Source organism: Mastigoproctus giganteus, chromosome 9 (assembly GCF_048544385.1).
Source record: "Mastigoproctus giganteus isolate SK-2022 chromosome 9, ASM4854438v1, whole genome shotgun sequence".
Taxonomy (NCBI): Eukaryota; Metazoa; Arthropoda; class Arachnida; order Uropygi; family Thelyphonidae; genus Mastigoproctus; species Mastigoproctus giganteus.
This window is the reverse complement of record NC_143583.1, coordinates 186,727,133-186,751,699: the sequence shown is the minus strand read 5'-3', so window position 1 is coordinate 186,751,699 and position 24,567 is coordinate 186,727,133. Positions and strand designations below refer to the sequence as shown.

General features: G+C 38.3%; 1 protein-coding gene across 1 annotated transcript in view; it reads right to left on the bottom strand.

Annotated features, from left to right (window-relative positions):
* Positions 1-9,765: 9,765 nt before the first annotated feature.
* Positions 9,766-24,567, bottom strand: part of LOC150080949 (enoyl-CoA delta isomerase 2-like) — a 97,984-nt gene continuing 83,182 nt past the window's right edge. Inside the window, exons 8-9 of the mRNA XM_090380861.1 lie at positions 10,356-10,499; positions 9,766-9,927 (exon numbers count right to left, since the gene is read on the bottom strand). Of these exons, the coding sequence (XP_090236987.1) occupies positions 9,766-9,927; positions 10,356-10,499 (306 nt within the window). The remainder of the gene's footprint in view (positions 9,928-10,355; positions 10,500-24,567) is intronic.

The window sequence follows — 24,567 nt, the reverse complement described above, 5'->3', positions numbered from 1 at the left end:
CGTGTGCTACGCACTGCTGCTCTTGCCAGCCTGGCTATTGAGGTGCCATTAACCAATGTAAATAATGTTATTTACACATGTGCATAAAGGTCCACAAGTCCAAAATCTCAGACTCGTGGACCTTTATGCGCATGTGTAAGTTTCAGTTATTAGTTTGTGACCTTGCAGGTCATGTAAATCAACCTTCATGTAATAGTGAGTTAATTTCTATTGTCTACATCCTCCACTATCTAGGTATCTGTGAGTGGGTTGCTAGGATTCAAAACACACACATCATAATGAAGAACTCTGGCACTTTTGATTTGTGCAACTCCCCGGGCACGCACGCACACACACCTTTACTCATGCTAGTTGGTCTGTATATTGCATTAAATGTCTTGGTAACAAACTGTGTAGAAACAAAATGGGTAGAAGTTGGAGGATGAATATTTCAGAGCATGAGGGGGACTATTTCCATAGCAGGCGCCTCCGTAGCCAGGTGGGCAGGAGCGGTAGTGCGTAGCACACACTTCTTGATTAGACCGGGGTTCAAGCCTGTGACCACCAAATACAGAGAATGTAGAAAGGTCAGGGAATGACTACCGCATATCCCCAGAGCAATATGGCCTTAGTTGCTAATGCTCCAAAAAAAAAAAAAAAAAAAAACACAATTTCCATAGCTAATTTTAAGGGCAGAGTTTAAAATTAAACTCTGACCTTCCTGAATGTTATGGAGTGAGTAGCACGATCCTAACTCCCAAGGGAAATGATCATTCATGTGACTTCTAGCAATGTGTGTAGCTTGAAGCACTTCCATACATATTTCCATAGCAGGTACCATTAAAAATTGTAATGCAGGCTGGCCTCGATTAACGCGATTAATTCACCCTGCGAATGCATCGCGCAAAATGGAAACATGTTAATCGAATATAATAATCAATAGGAAAAATTATAATTGGGCCTTGACCTTCTGGAATGTCCATAAAGAATTTTAAAAATACCTTTTTAACTGTATACAATGTAAAAGATAATGAAAATAATTATGGAATTAAATGTGTATTGCATAAAACAGTGGTTCCCAAACTGTGGGCCGCGGAATATTTTAAATTTTCGAGGGAAACACAGCGATACTCGGCATCTTTTGGACACTGTGCAACTACTAGCTCAAGGTAGTTCACAGTTTCAACATTTCTTATTAAGTTGTTTGGACCTAACTATTAAACGGAACTGTTAGGTATTTCTTTTGGTCTGGGTGTGCCGTGAAAAAAATACTGACACACTAAGGGCACCGTGAACCAAGAAAGTTTGGTAACCCCTGACATAAAATACACAATGAAGAAATGACTATATTTGAACAGTGTTGACTCTCTCTTTTTATTAATCAATTTCCGATAGCCGACAACAATCTTCTCTGGGCCCTGGCGAAATAAATATCGCAGAGAACCTCAAACCTTTTGTTTGAGGTTCTCTGTGATACAAAAGATTTCATCTAGTTCTTTTGCCATTATCTCCTTCGCAGTAACATTTTCATCTGGCTCATTTAAAAATTTGAATTTTTAAATGCAAGTTTGCATTGACTTTATTAGTGGGAGACAAACAAGTAACTCTTCTTCCGATGGTTGATGGAACACACTGAGGCAGGCAGCAGGCAAACGTTTGTTTATTGCCCGTCCGAGCTTAACGTGCAATTCAAATCTTTTTCAAATGTTTGAGGTTCTCTGTGATACAAAAGATTTCATCTAGTTCTTTTGCCATTATCTCCTTCGCAGTAACATTTTCATCTGGCTCATTTAAAAATTTGAATTTTTAAATGCAAGTTTGCATTGACTTTATTAGTGGGAGACAAACAAGTAACTCTTCTTCCGATGGTTGATGGAACACACTGAGGCAGGCAGCAGGCAAACGTTTGTTTATTGCCCGTCCGAGCTTAACGTGCAATTCAAATCTTTTTCAACTATCGCATATAAAAAAAAAAAAAAAAAAAAAAAGATCGCGTTAACTGGAAATTTGCATCGTGTAAAGTAAAAAGTGGTATATTTTTTTCAAATAGTGGTAACTGAAAAATGCATTAATCGAACTCGCGTTATGTGAGGCTTGGCTGTACAGATATTCACATTCATCGAATGATAGGGTCTGCAATTTTGTAAGGTGATGAACGGCATGTCCATTGTATGTTTTTCTGTATCCTGAGAGTCAAATTAGCTCCTTTCTCCCCATTAATCCAAACACTATCATGCCCAGTTCTACCATTTTTACTGCAGTCATGTCACGTGAACTTTCTATTACATATAAGCTATTGTATGCCATTCCTTTTATGAGCTGATAAAGGAGCACTCTGCCTCGAAAGCTAGTTATATATTGGAAAAAATATTTTATTGCATATATCTGAAATGCAAGTTACAGCATATTTTCTGGGTTGGAGGAGGACTGAAACATCTGCACTGAGGGTACATAATACTTATATACTGAGTATTATACTTATACGTTATATATTATATACTTATAAGTTAGTATTATATTTATATATTGAGTATTTATTTACCCCAATAGAATATTGAGATACTGGTTTAGGATAATTACTTTTCTGCATATATGACCCAAATTAGCATATGAGAATACCTTCCTCCTCAGCATGCTTCTGAAGAGGTATGGTACATCTTAGCAGTTGCAGTATGAAGCGTGCATAAAGGCTGATAGTAGTGGCTGGACACCTTGGAATTTTTTGGACAAAAAAAAGAAATATTATTCATAAGAAAGAATTTATGCATGTGTTTCATCATAGGTCAAGGACTATGAAACTTATTATTTTTTTTACTTATTAAATTCTTTGTATGAGAAAATAAAATTTATCATTTATAACTGGAGCCCATTATCAATCCAATACTAATTAAATGTCATAAGCAAAAGGTGTATTTCTAAATGAAATAATATTTTATTTCTGTAAATGAAATAGCTTTAAACTGAACCTGGAAATTTTGTGATACTATTATTAATATCAATATTATAAATTAAATAAAGCTTTAAATCAATAGATTATTCACATAGATGTTCAGGTCAGTTGTGCCTATTAAAAAGGCAATTTATAAAAAGCCAATGTACTGCAAGTACAGCTTTTTGTACAACTTCCACTATTGAGTACGGTTAAATCGATTTGCACAGAAAATCTGCATTATTTATTAATGTGAATATTATAAGTGAAGGAGAGTGCCATATAATGCCTAAAGAAATATTTAATTCAACTTTTCACTCACATTACATGTTTGAATGTGATGATCCTGTTCAACAGTTTCTTTGAATATTGGAAATTGTAATTTGAATATTGTAAAAATCATCAAAAAAAATTATTGCCCTTGCAATGGCACATCAGGCTAACCTGAAACGTAAGCGTGCAATCAAATTAAAGATCCAGAAAGAGCACAGCTCCCTGTCTGGAATAAGTGCATAACAGCTCATAAAGCTGCCTTAGAGTTGCAAAAATTTATTTTCAGCCGAAGACTGAAATGGAATAACTTATCACATCTAGCAGGCACAAAGCTGATCTAAATTTAAAAAGAGATTGGATAAATAGTTAAAAACAAATTAACGAAATGAGTCAAGATGACATGAAGCAAAGCTTCTTCAGAGTGACCTAGACAGATTTTTCCCCTAACCATATTAGACCTAGATAGACTTCAGGTATGGTCAGAAAAGTGCCAGCTTTGCTTTAATCCATCAAAGTGCAAGGTCTTACACCTGGGGAACCCCAAAAATAACTTATACACTCTTCTACTATACAAATAACTTCCACTACTGATTTTAAGTCAGTAAGAGTATTGTAGGTTCTCATTTTAGGTCAGTAAGAGCATTTTAAGTTCTCAGAGCACTGTAGACAGGTTTCAAGGAAGGTCCGTGGTGTCCTATCAATGATTTATCAAACATTTGCTAGTAGAGATAAGAATGTCATAATCCCATTTTACAAGGCTATTGTTAGACCACACTTGTAATGCTGTGTTCAAGTGTGGAGACCATAACTAAAAATGTTTGGGGAAATTCAAAGGTCAGTTGGATAGTTACTTATGGGAGGAGGGAAATGTGTAGGTGGTCTGTTTCCTTTTCTTTTATTTATTTTATTTAATTTTTTTATTATTATTTTACTCTTTTTTTTTCTTTCTTCTTTTATATTGAGTTTCTTGAAAGGATCCAAAGACGGCAAAATGGCATCCACATGAGGAAAGATTTTGAATATGTGGGTTGCACAGCTTGGAAACTAGGCACCTTAGAGGAGACTTGATTGAGGTGTTTAAGGCTCTGAGAGGCATAAGTAAAATGAATGAGAGCAAAATTTTCATGGTTATAAATGACTCTAGAACTAGAGGCCATAAATTCAAGTTACGGGGGAGATAGAGGAGACATTTAGACTGAATTGCAGGAAGTTTTATTTTAGCTAGCAAGTTATAAATTACTGGAATTAGTTACCTACATGGGTGGTAGAGGCTGAAAGTTTGGGGAAATTCAAAGGTCAGTTGGATATTTCCTTTTCTTTTGTTTATTTTATTTCCTTTTGTCTATTTCCTTTTCTTTTATTTTATTTAAATTTTTTATTATTATTTTACTCCTTTTTTTTTGTTTCTTCTTTTATTATTATTTTACTCTTTTTTCTTTGTTTTCTTTTCTTATTTTGACTGGTACAGCATAAGCCTTAGGCTTCCAATTACCATATGGCCGTTACTAATACTATACTATTATGGATGAATTCATCCACAATACTAATGTGGATGAATAAGGAAGTTGTCAGATTACTTGAGCAGAAAAAGATGGCATGGAAAAGTTACAGAGCAATAAAAGTACTGAAGCCTATAACAGCTACAAACTGATCTGTAATAGTGGCACAGAAAAGGTTAGATTGGCAAAGGCCGATTAAGTCTTATAATGGGAGATTTTAATTTCCCAGATATAGACTGGAATTTGGGGGGCTGGTTACTCACACACTAGCAGGGCTTTTGTGGATTTATTGGATGATTGTTTTCTACATCAGCATGTTCGGGAGGCAACTAGAGGGAGTAATACTCTTGATTTGATTATCAGCAGTGATTCTTCATGCATTAAGAATCTGCAGATACAGGAACCACTAGGTGGCAGTGATCACAGTGTGCTGAAGTGGGATTTACTCAAAGAGGTAACTACCATTAGGGGTAAAGGGAAGGGTTATTGCTTCCGTAAAGGTGACTACGATGGACTGAGACAGTATTTAAATTCTATACAGTGGGACCAACTGATGATATTACCAACAGCAAATTCAAAATGGGAAGCATTCAAAGAACTTATCTTGGAAGCTACTAGGCTTTACATACCAACTAAGAAATATTGTTCAAGGTTTAGGCCAAAATGGATGTCAGATGAACTAATGAGGCATATGGCAGAGAAGAAAAATGCATGGGATACTTACAAATTAACACATGACACAGAAGCCTATGATAGATACAAGTTGATATGCAACCAAGTTACAAAGGAGGTTAGGCAGGCGAAGGCAGATTACGAGAAATCCTTGGCAAGGGATGCAAAGAAAAACAGCAAAGAGTTCTTTACTTATGTAAACTCTAGAAGGAAGGGGATGAATCAGATTGGTCCACTTGATATTGATGGGTCAACTGTTGATGATCCTGCTCAGGTAGCTAACAAACTAAATGAATATTTTGCATCGACATTCACACATGAGGAGTTATTCAGCAAGGGGAATGCCAGAGGTGTATTCAACTCTAGCAGTAAGCTACAGAATCTTGAAATAACTGGGAGTAAAGTGGAGGAGAAACTGTTGAAGATAAACACAAGAAAGGCACCCGGGGTGGATGGGATCTATCCAGTTATATTAAAGGAGGCAGCAAAGGAAGTAAGCAAACCCTTAGCCATAATTATGAGAGCTTCCTTGGACTCAGGGGAGGTACCCATAGACTGGAAATGTGCAAATGTGACCCCAATTCACAAAGGAGGATCAAAGGCTGACACAAGTAATTATAGACCTGTGAGCTTAACTTCTGTTCCAGGAAAATTAATGGAGGCACTGGTTAAAGAAGCACTGCAGGATCATTTAGACAAGACTTCAGTTATAGCTCAGACACAGCATGGTTTTGTTAAGGGGAAGTCTTGCCTGACCAACTTGATTGGATACTATGATGCAGTCACAAAAGAACTGGATGCAGGGAATAACTTTGATATTATATACTTGGATCTTAGAAAGGCTTTTGATACTGTTGCACATGGAAGACTGCTACACAAATTGGAGCAGTGTGACATTGGAGGCAAATTGCTGCTATGGATAAAGGGGTGGTTGAGGGGGAGAAGACAGAGAGTGGTAATCAATGGACACTGCTCATCGTGGACTAATGTTATTAGTGGAGTCCCTCAGGGCTCAGTGTTGGGTCCATTATTGTTTTCTGTATTTATAAATGATATTGATGATGGTATATCAAGCTTAATGTCCAAGTTTGCAGATGATACAAAGGTTGGCAGGGTTGTCAAGGACACTGCTGACACTATGCTGCTGCAACAGGATCTGGAAAGGTTGAGCAGATGGGCTGAGAGGTGGCAAATGAAGTTTAACATTGACAAATGTAAAGTACTACACATGGGAAACAGCAACCCCAGAGCAACGTATCAACTCTGTGGTACTACACTGACAGTGGTAGAGAATGAAAGGGACTTGGGGGTGGTTGTGCAGGCAGATATGAAGTTCTCTGAGCAGTGCAGACGGGCTGCAAGAGTAGCTCATGGAGTATTGTCAATGATATACAGGAATTTTTCCAGCAGGGATAAGGAGGTGATTATTCCATTGTATAAGGCAATGGTCAGGCCACACCTAGAGTACTGTATACAGGTCTGGAGGCCTCATTTCAAGAAGGATGTAGAGCTGCTGGAACGAGTACAGAGAAGGGCAACGAGATTAGTGAATGGAACAAAGGGGTGCTCTTACGAAGAAAGGCTTAAGTTTTGCAAATTACAGTGTCTGGAGACTAGGCACCAGCGAGGTGATCTGATAGAGGTGTATAAAGCCTTGAATGGTTTAAGCATGCTCAATGCTGATGGGATTCTTCCTCTAGCTCAGAAAAATCACCTGAGAGGGCATAAATTCAAATTGAGGAAAGACAGATGTAGGATAGACGTGCGGAAATTTGCCTTTAGCCAGCGGGTGGTTGGTTGGTGGAACAGACTGCCATCCCTTGTGGTGGAGGTTGATAGCCTAAATAAGTTTAAGGCTCAGCTGGACAGGTATTTTGAACGAACAGAGGGGTGAAGTGGAAGTGGGTTTTTTTTTTTTTTTTTTGGCTGATGCTGCATAAGCTTGCTTTCTTGCATCAAATGCCTCTACTAATGCTAATGCTAAGATAAATCACTGGCAAAGAGGGGGGGATAAGGAATTCTTCACTTATATAAATGCAAAGAGAAGACAAATGAGATCGGACCCTTATGGAAAGGACATGGGTCAGCATTAGACACCCCAGTTAAGTTCACATGAACTCATCGGTTACGGTTATTTTCATTGATAATTATAGAAGAAAATCCCTTTGTGTCAATGAGAGTGAAGTTGAAAAAAAAATGCCATTAATGATGTTGAAATTTCACACATTTATTTAATGAAAAAACTTTCGAGCCTACGGGCCAGTGAGGCTTCTGGGGTTGATGGCTTATATCCTATAATCTTAAGGGAGGCAGAAAGTGAGTGCACTGAACCATTGAGGCTAATTATGAAATCATCACTGGATTCGGGAGTGATTCCATTGGATTAGAGATACATAAGGGCAGTTCTAAGAGTGAAGTGGGAAATTACCGGTTAGTCTAACTTCAATAGTAGGGAAAATCATGGAGACAACAATCAAGGGTGGAATTCAGGATCATTGAGATAGAAATGGAATACTGAAGGATACTCAGCATGGTTTTGTAAAGGGAAAATCATGTTTAACTAATCCGGTTAGTTATTTTGATAGGGTCACTCAAGAGCTAGATTTAGGGAATAATTTCGACAGTTTATTTGGATTTCAGAAAACCATTTGACTCAGTCCCACATGAGCAGTTACTTTATAAGTTGGAACAGGTTGGAATCACGGAAAATTTTTAGATGGATGGCTTCAGGGCAGGAGGCAGAGGGTTGTGATAAATTGTTATTCCTCAGCTTGGGTAAGAAGCAGGGTTCCCCAAGGATCAGTATTAGGACACTGTTGTTTTTGATTTTCTTAAATGACATTGATGAAGGGATAGAGGGCATGATGTCTAAATTTGCAAATGATGTAAAGATTGGTAGAGTAGTTAATGATCACCTCCAGGCACAGCTTCTTCAGAGTGACCTAGATAGACTTCAGGGATGGTCAGACAAATGGCAGTTATGCTTTAATCCAGTAAAGTGTAAGGTATTACACCTAGCAAACAGAAATACCAAAATAATTTATACACTTGGTGGAGTTGGGTATTAAGATATGGTCAGACATGAAGTTCTCTGAGCACTGTAGACTGGTTGCAAGGAAGGCTCGTGGTGTCCTATCGATGATTTATCGAACAATTGAGCAGAGATTAAGGATGCCATAATTCCATTATATAAGGGATTATATAATCTCTTATATAATATCACATCGTATCCCATTATATACTACACTTGGAATACTGTGTTCAAGTATGGAGACCGCATCTAAAGAAAGACATTATGCTTCTTGAAAGGGTCCAAAGACAGGTAACTTGCCTGGTGAGATCAGCAAAATGGCATTCATATGAAGAAAGACTTCAAATATGTGGGTTGCACAGCTTGGAAACTAGGCACCTCAGAGGAGACTTGATTGAGGTGTTTAAGCTCTGAGAGGCAAAAGTAAAATGAATGAGGATGAAATTTTCACGGTTAAAAATGATTCTAGAACTAGGGGCCATAAATTCAAGTTATGGGGAGAAGATGTTTAGACTGTATTGCAGGAAGTTTTATTTTAGCCAGTGAGTTATAAATTACTGGAATAAGTTACCTACATGGGTGGTAGAGGCCAACAGTTTGGAAAATTCAAAGGTCAGCTGAATAATTACATATGGGAGGAGGGAAATGCATAGGTTGTCTATTTCTTTTTCTCTTATTATTATTTATAAATTATTTCTTTCATTTAATTTTCTTATTATTATTTTTATTTTTATTTTTTTAAATTTTTTTGGCTGGTGCATCATAAACCATAGGCTTCCTTGCACCACGTAGCCATTGCTAATACTAATTCTAATACCTAATTATATTAAATATACATATATTTTTTTAAAAATTAACTGCTTCTTTGCATCTTTTTGCTAATATGTCTGTTATGTAATTTGGGAATGATGAGATGTGGTGATGAACAATGTAACAAATTACTCTTATAACATGTGAGTAATTCAAAATAGCTAATTAAGTATTAATTACACTAAATTTGATAAAAAGGTGATGTTTCAGATCCTATAAACTGATATGATATCAACTCCTTGCTCATTGGCTATTAGTCTTAGACTGCTGCACAATTCAGCCAGAGAGGAAGCTGTTATCAGCTCCCAAACTGGTCTGATGATAAATTCTGGCAAGGGTCCTGAAATGCTGTCTTTGTATCAAATATAGCATAATTAGGTAATAAATACTTATTATCTAATTACACTAAATTACTTTATTAATAAACAAATTTGATATAATTGGGGAAGGATGTTACATGGTGATTTTCCATAGAATTATACTTTTAGTAATAACCACTCTTATACTATGTCTCAAATATTAAGATAGTTATTCAGTTAATAACTAAATTCCTATATGTTTCGGGAACCTTGCTAGTACTTATCATCAGACGATATATTAGCTGTTGTCATTCCCCTGCTTGATGAATACATAGAGAACACATAGTAGGGATCGAGACATTCAGCAAGCAGGTGGCTGACAACAGCTAATATATGGTCTGATGATGGGTACCAACCAGGTTTCCAAAACGTCACCTTAATATATAGGAATTTAGTTGTTAACTGAATAAACTATCTTAATATTTGTATTGTATAAGAGTGGTCATTACTAAAAATATTCTAAACAAATTTGAATTACTCACATGGTATAAGAGTGTGTCAATTACATAATATATGAATATAACTTTCTTCTTCTTCTGTAAAAGTATCTGATAAAACTTAGATCTCTTTATGCAGCAATCCAAGATGTATAACCGAGGGATGCAAAACAACATGAAGCAGCCTGCTACAGATGGCAATACAACAGCAGTGCATCCAACTAAGGTTAGGGTTTCTTGCAGGTAGAAATGTATTTTTGGATTTATAAATGCATTATGAAAAGGAGACAAGTTAAATCTGTAAACCTTCAAGTATCTCCTGTATTATGGTATGTTCTACGTTATAGAATGAAAATATAATCATACCGTTTTAGAAAGCTTTAATACTTCTTTGAGACGAGTATCTAACTCATTCTTGAAGTTATTATGAGGAAGTACTTCTGTAACTAAACCACATTTTTGGGCTTCTTTTGCTGTTATCTTCTTATTAAAAAGCAACATGTCATTAGCCTGAAAGAGTAATTTATACTTAATTTTTAAAACATTATTATCATTGGAGGAACTAATAGACAGTGTTTTTTAGTTAACTTTAAATAAAGTCATGCATGCTGTTTCTTTTCCAACTGCTCACGACACCACAAAAAAAAAAAAAAAAAAAAAATTACGCAATCCATTCTTAACTGAGCACTCTGTATGCTGTTGTAACAATGAAGTTATTAAAATCCTCCTGTCATAAGACTATCTTGGAAGAATAAACATAAACTTCAGCTACGATTTTTGTGTGTTCAAGTTCAAGCCATTTGCCTTTATATAATCTTTGTTCAGGAATAAATACCTATCCACACGGGCAAAGGCAATACAGTTTTTTACAAACATACTTTTTTTCCACCATTGCATATCTTGTCACTTTCAAATGAACATTTTTGTTATATTAAATCAATTTCTCTCTCTCTCTCTCTCTCTCTCTCTCTCTCTCTCTCTCTCTCTCTCTCTCTCTCTCTCTCTCTCTCACACACACACACACACACACACACACACCTGTCAATAAATATTTACCCTTACCTAGAAAATATCAGAGTTAGGGTTTTGAAACTTGGCTAGCAATTTAATCCTACTAGAAAAAGTTTTTAGTGAATTTTATGCATTCATGCTAATGATGCATATGCAAATTGAAAAATTACAAGTGAATCATAATATCATGAATAATAATCATCAGTGATGAACAAAATTCAAGTGAAATATTGTGTACATCTTTCAGTGATTAAATGTTTTGTAAATTGTTACTGCCCTGAACATGATCTGTAATAATAGTAACATTTAATAATGTAGCACTTGGATAAAAATTTATTGCTTCCTATGTTTCCTGTTAGACATTTTTACCGTATAAAATGTAATGCAGTTATTATTTTGGAGAATAGTGAAAAAAGAAAAAAAAAAAGCATTTCAACCTGTGTTTAGCCTGCCTCAAAGGAATATAAAATGATTTATTTAGTGACTAAACTGCTGTCCTTATTACAAGTGTATAAAGTTGAAATGTCATAAGGAAGGCAATTCATTCATTGACAAAATGTCTGAAATTATTTGTATAACTTCAAGAAATTAAAGACAGACAGACTCTCTCTCTCTCTTGCACACACACACAACTCATTTATTTTTTCAAGAGAACAATTGCTTCAAAATGTATAGTTGTCTTTATTTAAAAATAAAGATGTTATAAGCAAAAACCTTTTATTTTTTGTTCAACATAAGAAAAATATTAACATTTTGTATCAGTGTTGCATCAGATGACTCATTATTTATGATAGCACTTTTTTTCCTCCTAGAAATTTAAAAGCTACATATTATGATCACCTGTTATGAGTACCATGATCACCTAAAAATATCCCATTTCTGCTTGCTGGTTCCAAAAATGACGCCATTTTTAAGTTCTGTGGAGTTCACTTCATTAAGTTTATTTTTAAGTTCACTTCATTAAACAAGCTAGTTAATGTACGCAGTGCATTAGATTTCAGACACATTACAAATAATAACAATTAATGATTTATTTTAAAAAAAAAAAATGCAATGATTTTTATGCCCAAACCAAGAACATTTCATTTCATTTCTGCACATCCACCATATTTCTCATTCATTCCTCCAATCAGTGCATGGCAACAATCATAATATCTAGTGCTTTAGCTATAAATATATGGTATATGGATAGCCTATGTGATAGTTTTTGTGGGCTATCACATAGGCTATCCTATGTGATGGAATATCTAATACTATCCCTTGTAGGATGATATTAGATATCCCAGCTGCATCTGAGCTGCATCTTCAGTTTTTTGGGCCCCTAGGCATACACATGAAAGTCAGGGCCCCTTCTTATATAAACAATAATGAGGGTGATATTTGTTAAAAATCTCACAATTTTTGAAGCTGTGTTAATTTATATTATTAGTTTGAGATTACAAAAAAAATAAAAAATGAAAATAAAAAATCAATATTAAATTATTTTAAGAAATTTAATTTTTGTTTTCTAATTTTGACATCTGTAAACTTATTAATAATATCCTCATAAAATATATTTTAAAATATATCTTTGTTTAAATAGAAAATTAAACAATTTTGCAATGTAAAACATAGTTAGGCTAAGGTAAAGAAAGCCTGTACGAGAAGCATGCAAAAGTTCGATGAAATTTACCGGTAAAAGCACTTTGCCATAACAGCATTTGTATTGTTGCTCGCTCGGTAAACAGACAGTGGGTGTTGTCAGTCTGGAGTAGAAGTTGAATCCCACGGGAGCTTGAAACCCACCTGAAGTGGAGGGGGGGGGTAACCTGACTTTTCTTTAGAATCACTAACTGAATTAACTAATTGAATCACGAACAGTCATATTGGAAGCTCTGGCGTAGTAAAAAATGTTTGTAACTGCACCGGTAAACTTTTTTGAAGTTTGCTGTGCTTCTTGTGTGGGCTTCCTTTGCCTTTTTTTTTTTTTTTTTCCTTAATAAACAATTTAACCACTAGTTCACCAGGGATTCTAAAGAAAAGAGGTCAGGTTATCCCCTCCACTTCGGTAGGGTTTCAATCTCCCATGGAATTCAATTTCTACTCCTGACCGATAACACCCACTGTATGTTTAGCGAGTGAGCAACAATACAAATTCCATTACGGCAAAATACTTTTACCAGTAAATTTCATCGAACTTTTGCGTGCTTCTCGTGCAGGCTTTCTTTACCTTCGCCCATAGTTATTATCAAAAAGCAAAATGTAAGTACATCTTATCATTTATAATTATAAAGAAAAAAAAATTATTTTCATACAAGTAACAAAAAATTTGTGTGAGGAACTCATGCGTTGGAAGTAAAATTTCTTACCATCAATGTTCGGGTCCTTTGATGTGCGTTGATATACCGATAGTGGTTCGACTGCAACTGTATGCGTCAAGCTATGTGTAGACAAACGTTTTCTCCTGCCTCCACTCATGTTGTACTAGTGGTTCATGAAAAAAATGTATACTTATGCACAGTGCACAGCTGAGCTGACACGTATGTTTTCCCCTGCCACTAAAGTATCGACAAAAGATACCGCCCAAATATGATGTTGGCATTGCAATAAGTATTATTATTGGTACATATTTTTTAATTAAATTTAGAAGTCAAAGCCAGTGGATTTATTTATTTCATGCAGTAATGACAAATACCTCTGTGTGGGCCCCTCTTTTCAGTGGGCCCTAAGCATGTGCCTATTTTGCCTAGTGGGAAACGCGGCCCTGGTTGGATGAACTCAACAGTTACTTTGCATTGGTATTTGCAGAAGAAAAACTCTTTACGTCAGTGAGAAATTATGGGAGTGAATTTGAAAACTGTAATTAGTGATACTGAAATTTCACATGATTATTTAATGAAAAAACTTTTGAGCCTACAGGCGAGTAAGGCTCCTTGGGTTGATGGCATATACTATATAATTTTAAAGGAGGCGGCCGGTGAGTGCACTGAACATTGATGCTAATTATGAGAGCATCACTGGACTCGGGAGAGATTCCATTGGATTGGAAAAGTGCCAATGTATCTCCAATACATAAAGGCAGTTCTAAAAGTGTAGTGGGAAGTTACCAACCGGTCAGTCTAACTTCTGTAGTAGGGAAAATCATAGAGGCAATGATCAAGGGTAGAATTCAGGATCATTTGGATAGAAATAGAATTCTGAAGGATACGCAGCATGGTTTTGTAAAGAGAAAATCATGTTTAACAAATCTGGTTAGCTATTTTGACAGAGTCACTCATGAGCTGGATATAGGGAATAATTTCAACATTGTTTATTTGGATTTCAGCAAAGCATTTGACAATTCCACATGAGCAGTTACTTTATAAGCCGGAACAGGTTGGAATCACAATAAAAATCCTTAGATGGATATCAGGGTGCATTCAGGGCAGAAGGCAGAGGGTTGGGATAAATGGTTATTCCTCAGATGGGTTGATGTAAGAAGTGGGGTTCCCTAAGGATCAGTAATAGGAGGACCACTGTTGTTTTCGATTTTCATAAATGACATCGATGAAGGGATAGAGGGCGTGATGTCCAAATTTGCAGTTGATATAAAGATTGGTAGAATAATTAATGATCACCGCCAAGCAGAGCTTCTTCAGAGTGACCTAGATAGATTAGGGATGGTTGGAAAATTAACAGCTTTGCTTTAATCGAGCAAAGTGCAAGGTCTTACCCCTGGGGAACAGTAACCCCAAGATAACTTATACAGGTGCCTCCGTAGCTAGGTGGGCAGGAGCAGCAGTGCGTAGCACGTGCTTTTTGGTTAGACCGGGGTTCGAGCCCGTGACCACCAAATACGGAGGATGCGGAAAGGTCAGGGAATGACCACCGCATATCCCCGGAGCAATATGGCTTTAGTTGCTAACGCATCTAAAAACCAAATAACATAACTTATACACTTGGTGGAGTTGAACTAAAGCCAGTAGTGGAAGAAAGGGACTTGGGAGTTGTGATACAGTCAGACATGAAGTTCTCTGAACATTGTAGACAGGTTATAAAGAAGGCCCATGGTGTTCTATCAATGATTAATCAAACATTTTTTTTTAGTAGAGATAAGAATGTCATAATCCCATTATATAAGGCTGTTGTTAGACAACACTTTGTACACTGTGTATTCCAAGTGTTAGAGACCGCACCTAAAAAAAGACATCGAGCTTCTTGAAAGTGTCCAGAGATGGATAACTCGTCTGGTGAGATCGGTAAAAGAATGTCCTTATGAGCAGGACCATACTTACACCTCTCATGGCCCAAGGTGCTAAGTTCTTGTGGGGCCCCTTTAATGATACCAGAATCCAAAAAAAAAAAAAAAAAACCGCCTTTTGCATATATAAATATAATTAGGAAAAAAAAAATATATATTTTTTTACCGATCTGTTTTGTTTTCGAATTTAATCTTCTTTTCTCATTGCCTCTTTCATTTAGATGCTCCAGATTCATATTTTCGCTGCATTATTAACTGCAAAATTGAACTAAATTTCATATTTTTCAGATCTTAGCATAGATTCTGAAATCTATGGGTGGTCCAATTAAAATAGTTTCCGTAGAATTAATACAATTTCCATATAAACGAATAGATTTCGAGAGACCTGGCACTGTTCACACTTTTGGCCTTTAGGAAATAGAGCTGCTGCTGCAAAATGCACAAATTAAGAACTAAAGGGGCATTCCACAATTTATGGTGTCCGTAACACATTTACAACAGACTCCCACATGTACCGAGAAGTTGTGCTGGTCAGTTGCTTTATTGTGTTCATAGCCAGTGGAAAAGATTAAAGCATATTCCCGATGTGGATAAAACACCGTGGTCAACTTGTGTTCTACTATTACACCCCATCAGAGAATTAGGAGAGAGTGATTTTCCTTTATTCTGGCAATTTCTTTTTTGCAGAAATGAGTGAACCGCACTTTCAAGAAATTTCATGTGTCTCTCTTTACATGGTAGGTACAAGTGGGCCTAGTTTAGATCAGGGTGTTAAAAAAAAAAGAAATCACTTTAACAATGTGAGATTACACAGGCCATGCAAGCCCCCTCTATGGTGAGGCCCAAGGCTAGTGCCACACATGCCTGTTCATAAGTATGGTTCTGCTTATGAGGAAAGACTTTGAATATGTGGGTTGACCTTGGGGATGAAGTTTACCATTCTCCCCCGCAGATCCCCCATCACTGAGATTGCCTTAGTGTGTTGAAGCATTATTAACATGTATTCCTGAGGAAACTGCAAATGCGATTCGCCTGAGCTTTGAAACTAGGCACCTTAGATGAGACTTGATTGAGGTGTTTAAGGCTCTGAGAGGCAATAGTAAAATGAATGAGGATGAAATTTTCGTGGTTATAAATGATTCTAGAACTAGGGGCCAAAATTCAAGTTACGGGGAGAGATGTTTAGACTGGATTGCAGGTAGTTTTATTTTAGAGAGCAAATTAGAATGCAGTATGATTGATGATTTTTGATATTATGATGAATGTCGTGGCGAGATCCAATATTCCTTACATTTCGAGAGTACAGCTCTAAAACGGTGTTCGCAGGCCGGCCGCTAGTTAGTACACCGGACTGAACCTATTGGTAACTCTCTAGGAAGCTTCCGGATCAGCTAGTGTATAATCTTGCTACCTCTACTCTGCCAGATAGTGACTGGAGGGAGTCCGAGTAGTGTGTATGCGGGGAGCATTGTCGAGGCCACGTTATGTCAAGGATCTGGGTATATTCTTACCACATGTACGCCATATCCAAAAATTTCATTACTTCATACAGCATGTCCCACCCACTTTTTCTTACTATTGAATACACCATGAATTGTCAAAATAATAGAGCAAGCTTATCTGCGAAAAGATCTAAGCCTCCCAAGGACTTCCTAATTCATTTCACAAATATACGTGGTCTCAATTCTAATCTCAACGATGTCCATTTCCACATGAAGTCTGCCAAACCCCATGTACTTTTTCTGACTGAATCTCAGTTATCAGTTGATTCAACTACTGCTCATCTCAGATGTCCAAATTATTTGCTGTATGATTCCTTTCGCCTCAAAGGTGGTACTTGTGCATATGTCCGTTCTGATATTCCCTGTCAGAGACTTGGCAATTTGGAATCTCCTCTCTTTGATCTTCTCTGGCTTAAAATCTCTCTATCTCATTGTGTAAAATTCATCTGTTGTCTCTACCGTTCTCCCAACTCCACTAATCACTTGGAGCTCTTTGACTTCCTCTCTTTGCAACTTGACTTTCTCCAGTCCAACTTTCCTAACAGTGAGGTAATTTTCCTTGGTGATTTTAACGTTCACAACTCCAGCTGGCTTCCGTTTTCTAGTCACACCGACCCAGCAGGTCGAGATGCTGAGGCTTTTGCAATTACTAATGACCTAGCACAGATTGTTCATTTACCTACAAGAATACCGGACAATCCTAATCATACAGTCAATACGCTTGATCTTTTTCTCACAAACAACCCTTCTAAGTACAAGGTTGAAGTGAGAGGTCCTTTAGGCACTTCAGACCACAACTTGGTGATTGCCTCTTCTCCAATGGAATCTTTATCTCAAGGCTATTCCCAACCTCGTATTGTTTGGCATTACAAGAATGCAAAATGGGATGACCTGCGAGACTTCTTTTCTTCTTTTCCTTGGTCGGATTACTGTTTCAAAACTTCTGATGTCAATGTTTGCTCAGATCGTGTCAGTGAAATTATTCTTGCAGGAATGGAATCCTTTATCCCACACTCCACTTTAAAATCTCGTCCTTTATCTAAACCTTGGTTTTCCAATAAATGTGCTAAGGCTGTCCAAGAGAAGAACGTTGCATATCGTAATTGGCTTGTTTCCAATTCTTCAGTTTCATTTTCTGCCTACACCAAAGCTCGCAACAATTGTAAAGCAGTTATTAATCAATCCAAACTAGAGTTTGAACAGGCTAAGAGTAGAAAACTTGCTTCTTGCCCTAATGGTAGCCGAGCATTCTGGTCTCTTGCCAAAGCTATTGGCCGCAACTTTTGCCCATCTCTGCTCCCACCTCTGTCCAAACCAGATGGTTCTGTTGTCACTTCAGCGAAGGATAAAGCTGACCTGCTAGCATCCCATTTTTCTTCGAGCTCATGTATTAATGATCTTGGTAAAACACCTCCCACCATTCCTAACACGCTCCATTCAATGCCTCCTGTGGTCTTCCGTCAAAAGGATATCAGAAGGATTTTGATGAACCTTGATGCTAAGAAAGCTCCGGGTCCTGATGGTATTTCTCCACTTGTTCTCAAAACCTGTGCTCCTGAACTTACTCCTATTCTTTGCCGCCTTTTTTCACTTTCTTATTCCAAAGGTGTTTTTCCTTCTGCTTGGAAATTTGCTCATATCCAGCCAGTTCCTAAAAAGTGTGACAAATCCCTCCCATCCAATTATCGTCCCATTGCAATTACTTCTACTCTTTCTAAAGTAATGGAGAAATCAATTAACCGCCAACTCTTAAACTACCTAGAAACCTTCCGTCTGATCAACGATCGCCAGTATGGATTCCGTCAGTGTCGATCCACTGGTGATATTCTGGCTTATGTTACCCATTTATGGACTAATTCAATGGAAAGGTTCGGTGAAACACAAGTAGTTGCTCTTGACATCTCAAAGGCTTTTGATCGTGTTTGGCATAAAGGTCTTCTAAACAAGCTTCCATCTTATGGTTTGCCAACTGTTTTTAGTAATTGGTTATCCAGTTTTCTCTCTGATCGCTCACTGAGGGTGATGGTAGATGGCTCTCTGTCTTCTAACTTCTCCACTAATGCCGGTGTCCCCCAAGGTTCAGTTCTTTCCCCCACTCTTTTCCTCTTGTATATCAATGACCTTCTTCCATTGACTGGAAATCCTATCCATAGTTTTGCCGATGATAGCACATTGCATTCAACTTTCCATTTTGAGAAACCTTGTCCAGCTCAATCAGCTTCAAGTTCTCGAAAATCTGCTGCCAATTCCTTAAATGCCGATCTTCAGGTAATTCTCCAGTGGGGCAAAGACAACTTAGTTGATTTCAACCCTTCTAAAACTCAATCTTGTCTTATATCTCGCAAAAAGGATTCTTCTGCTCCTATGCTTATCTTTAGTGACACTCCGATTTCTAGGCAAAATGATATATCTCTTTTGGGGATTACCCTGACTTCTAATCTCTCTTGGCACAAGCACATTACAAATATTGCTTCCTCTGCATCTAAAAAACTTGGTTTTCTCTTTCGCTCTCGGCGTTACTTTTCTCCCAAACAGCTGCTCACTCTGTATAAATCGCAAATCCGCCCTGCCATGGAATATTGTTCCCACATCTGGGGTGGTGCCCCCAAAACCTCTCTCAGGCTTCTTGATTCCATTCAGAAGAGGGCAGTTAGGTTAATTAATGATTCATCTCTAACAGAGTCTCTCCACTCGCTTTCTCATAGACGTACTGTTTCTGCTGCATGCCTCTTCTACAGATACTTCCATGGGCACTGTTCTTCTGAATTGGCTTCTATAATTTCCGCTCTCTCTTTCAAAACAGTCCGAACACGTGCCGCCACCAGCCAACATCCATTTACTGTCCAACTTCAAACCCACAGAACCAACTTTTCATCTTCCTCATTTATTCATTCAACTGCCGTTTTCTGGAACAACCTTCCTTCATACGTATTTCCTGAAAATTACAATCTACAGAAGTTCAAGTCCAATATCAACAAATATCTTCTTTCGTCTTCTCAACCTCCAACCCAAGCACGGTACTAAGTACTATAGGTTATAATACCTTTGGGGAAATTCGAACTGGTGAACCCATGGCTGTGATGTGTATCTGCTGGTAGGACTCACCAAACATAACAGCACCACCAGTCGGGCACAATCTAAGGGTGGTGCAAATGTCATTGAATGTCAAAGATCTGCTGATTAGGGTCTGGTCATTGTCTAGAAGCTCCTTTGACTAGTTGTACTGGGATTGAAGTAAAGAGAGACACTACATCAAATAAGGCAATCACTTGGTCATCTGAAATGGATAGGCTCCTAACTCGGTCCAAGAATTCCCTACTGTTTGAAATGGTTTGGGCAGTCTTGCCTACCAGGGGCGAGAGCAGGCTGGGTACAAACTTGGATAGCTCATATATTGGCAAACTACAAGAGGAGACGATGGGTCATAAGGGTACACTCTCCTTGTGAACCTTTGATTGTCCATAGAGCTGTAGAATTTGGCACCCGGGAAGCATGTACACACCAACGTACAGACTCTGTGATCTTCCCTGTACGAAGCCAGCTGTAGACAAGCTTGTTCACTTCAGATTCCCATCATTCAAAAATCCTGACAGGGGAGGCAAGAATGCTTTCGCAGACAGGCATGTCTTGTAGAAGATACAGGGCCTTAGCATTGTAGTGAGAACGGTTTAAAATGACAGTTCAATGTCCTTTGTCTGCCGGCAAGATGAGAATGAAGTCATCATGTTTCAATGAGTTGAGGGCAGAGATTTGATGCCGACTGAGATTAGAGATGATGATGGGGACGTTGTAGTATCATACCGAAAGGTTTCATCTATAGAGTTCCATTTCCTGATGAATGTATGCAGCATGCTGCTGGAACTTCAGTTTCAGGCTCTGAACATAATGGATTAGCTGCCTCCACCATGATCTTCAAGAAGCTTCCACCACCAAAGCAGTCCTCATGCTTGAACTCAGGAGTCTAGTTCCCACCTCCATTTACTCGTGTTACCCGGACTTTATGTTCCCAAGCAGTATGGGAATCTGAGCGCTATCGCATTGTGTAAACAGAGTAAGTTTGACAGATTGGTTCGTGAGATGTATAATTCCCGCCACCAGCAAGGAGACCACACTACAGACTGCTCACAGTTTATACTGAAACTAAGTGACAAACACTTATCTGCTGAGCAACTAGATTTACTCACCTTGGGGATGAAGTTTGCTGTTCTCCCCCGTAGACCCCCCATCACTGAGATTGCCTTGGGTGTTGAAGCATCATTAACACGTATCCCAGAGGAAACTAGGAATGTGATTCATCTAAAAACCACAGCAATACTACAATATGCCCGTTCCGTCATCTCTAATTTCAGTCGGCATCAAATCTCTGAGCATTTGTGGGTTTGCCAAATCCCATAGCCTTTTGGTGCCGGTATGTGGATGATATGTTTGTGGTCATCCCTCGGGTCAAGAGACTGGCTCCTACAACACCTCAACTCTCTGTCACCCTTCATTCAATTCACCATCGAACTGAGTCAGGCAATGCCCTTCCTTTCTTATGCACCCTTGTCCGACGCGAGGGTTCGCATTTAAAGACTCAGTCTTTCACAAGCAGATGTGTGCTGGCTAGTTTACCAAATACCGGTCGTCACATGCATGCAATCATCTTCTCGGCATGGTGTGAACCCTACTAACCCGTGGCCAGACACACTCCAGTTCTGAGGATGATAGGCACACTGAGGTTACTAAGGTTAAGGCAGATCTGGCAAAGTGCGGATACCCTACCAGTACCCTGGATAGGTGCAACCTGCAGGCCCGTGACCGTGTTGCCAACTGCAGGGCCCCCATGCAATGATGACTCCACTACGACTGCCCACATTTATCCCGTACTACCCGAACCTGATGCAACAAATCTCTAGGGTCCTACACGTTCATGGGATAAAGTGTTTACAACTTCCTGAGAGAAAGTTGCGATCTTTCGTCTCAAGGGTTAAAACACCAGTTCCCCCCTACAAGAGTGGATTGGTGTACCATATTCCCTGCCGTGATTGCACTAGCTGCTACATTGGGGAAACCGGTAGAAGACTCAGTAATCGAGTCTCAAAGCACGAGAAAGCCCTCCGTTTAGCGGACAGGGATCACTCAGCAATTGCTAAGCACTTCTGGTCAACACGGCACAACATCGATCCACATGACGTCGAGATAATTGACCGATCCTACAACTACCGTTGCCATGTCTTATGGAATCGCTCCACATCTCGTGTTGTGGTTTCTTCAACAGGAACAGAGGTTGTCACAACAATCCCATAACTGAGGCAACCATCCTCTTAGCTGACAAACATTGCACTTGGAGCATTCCTGAGTATTACAACTACAACCACAAGTCTCCACTTCAACCAGCTAATTGTTGCAAGCACCTGTGTCACACACACATGGTGTTCTATATTTTACAATAACGGTTAACCATCACAACTGAGGAAGGACAACATCCATCTGAAAGCTTTTGTGTGTATATTACTTTTATATTTTGTTATTTTGTTCTATTGAACGATTTTAATCCAGCCATTTATATTTATTTCCTGGTTTCTCGGTGATGTAGTATATTGTTGTATAAGTTTCGATTTTAAACGGCTTGAGTATCCTTTATATTCTGAGTTTAAAACACTGATTCTTCTGTAGTTATTGCAGTCATTTATATTGTCCTTTTTTAAAATTGGCATTACAAGAGCATTTTGCCAGCTATCTGGTGGCGGGTGGCCCCCGCAAAAATTAGTTTGAGTAGTTTAATTTCAAAATTTTTTCACGAGTATTTGATAAGCTCTATGTTACATCCATCATTGCCTGGACATTTACAGTTTTACTATTTTTAAGCACTGTTTCCAGTTCTTCATTAGTGAATGCTTCTATTATATTATTGTTAGATGTTGTTATAGCCTGGGGAGGATCAACCGTGGTCCATAGGTTTTTATAATAGTTAAGCCAATCTTCTAATGGTATTGTGTTAATTTTGACTATTTCCTTGAGTTATTGTTCATTTGTCTTATTACTTTGTATCCTCTAGTATTTGGAATATAAACTTCTGTATAAGTTTATATTCCAATGAATCTTCTAGTTTTTTTGTGGTTATCCATTCCTTTTTTCTTGAATGATAGTGTTGATTTCTGCATCCCACTGTTGCAAACCTTTTTTTTCTGCCATCGCTTTTTCACACCTAGTGTTGCCTCTGCTGATTCTTCCAAGATTTTGCAGAGGTGGCTCCAGTTACCTTCTATATTTACTCCTGCAAGATGGTTTGTTAATTTCTTATCTATTTCTTGTTGGTATTTCTTCGGTATTTTGGGATCATTTAAGCAGCTTACTTTATAGAGACATTCTTGAGAAGGTTGCTATTTTTATGCCTCAGCCATGATGGAGGGAATCTCAAGGTAGTCACAGTTAAGAAGTGGTCTGATTCAATTTCATATCCTCTAAATACTCTTGTGTTGAGTACGAATTTTCCTACTTTGCTGTTTGCCAAGGTGTGAAACAAAATCTATAATAGATTTTGTTTCTCTTGCGGACCATGTATATTTGTGTGCATCTTTATGTTTAACTATTGTGTTCATTATTTTTAAATTATTATAGATCGAGAAATCAATGGACGAGAAGTCAATGTTTTTCCTGTTTTTAAAGTAAAATTTAACACGCACACACTGTTCAGTGCATTCACACATTTTAGAGATGAGAAACCCACGTCCCTCTGCTCTCAGACCAGAGCAGCAAAGCAACAGGCTCAAGCTAATGGGAATGCTGTGGCTCATAGGAGAACTGAGGGGGGGCAGTTGCCCGCTGAATCACAGCCTTTTAAAATGCACTGCTTGCATGATGTTTGTGGAGCAATCAGGTACAGGACATGATATTCCCATGGGGGATGTCTTTGTGTGTGCGCAACGCAAGGAGTGTAACGAAATCAGGCGACAACTCAGCGTTGTTATGGGCCTATATGAGAGCTTGAAGGACAGGGTGGATGCCCTCGAAGAATCTAAAGTGAGGGGCCCATCAGGCTCTCAGCTGCCCACATCTACACCAGAGCTTGCACTTGGTCATCACGCAACACAGCGGCAACCCCCCCCCCCCAAGGCAGAATGCGCTGGTCCCACAGGAACTAGTAGTTGTTGGTGACTCTATTATCAGGGGAACATGCTTTGCAAAAAGGATAAGTGGAACAGGACCAGGGTATGCCTGCCAGGGGCAAAGGTTGATGACGTAGAGCAGATATCATCTTTTAAGGGCACAAAAGGTGATATAGTTGTACACGGCACTAATGATATTAAGAGTAGGAGACCGGCAGAATTACTTAACAAGTACAGGTCACTGTTGAAAAAAACCCATGAATTAGGGTTGAATTTGAAAGTGTCTGGAATTCTGCCCAGACACAATAGGAGGGAGTATATGATGAGAGCTTTGTCGATCAATTCGGCCCTGTGATTGTGCAAGGCTCAAGGGGTAGAATTTTCTCAGCCTGGTCTGTGCTTGTTAACAGAAGGGACTGCTTCTACAGGGATGGGATACACTTAAATAGAAAGGGTGCAAGAATATTTCCTGATGCTATTGAGGCAGTGTTAGGTGGGTTGGAAAACTGCTAGCTTGGGGGGATACAAGGATTATAGATTAACAGTAGCCACTGGCAGAGGTGAAAGTGATTCTTGCACTGCTTCTATTGGAATGAGCATGAGCCTGGAAAACAAGATGCAGGATATTTCAGAGACTGCTGGGAGTCATTGCAGTACAAGTAAACACATGGGTTGTGTTAGGGTAGCTAAGAAAAAGAACAGGTGCATGTATACTTGCATGTACACCAATGCTAGGAGTTTGGTAAATAAATTTGATG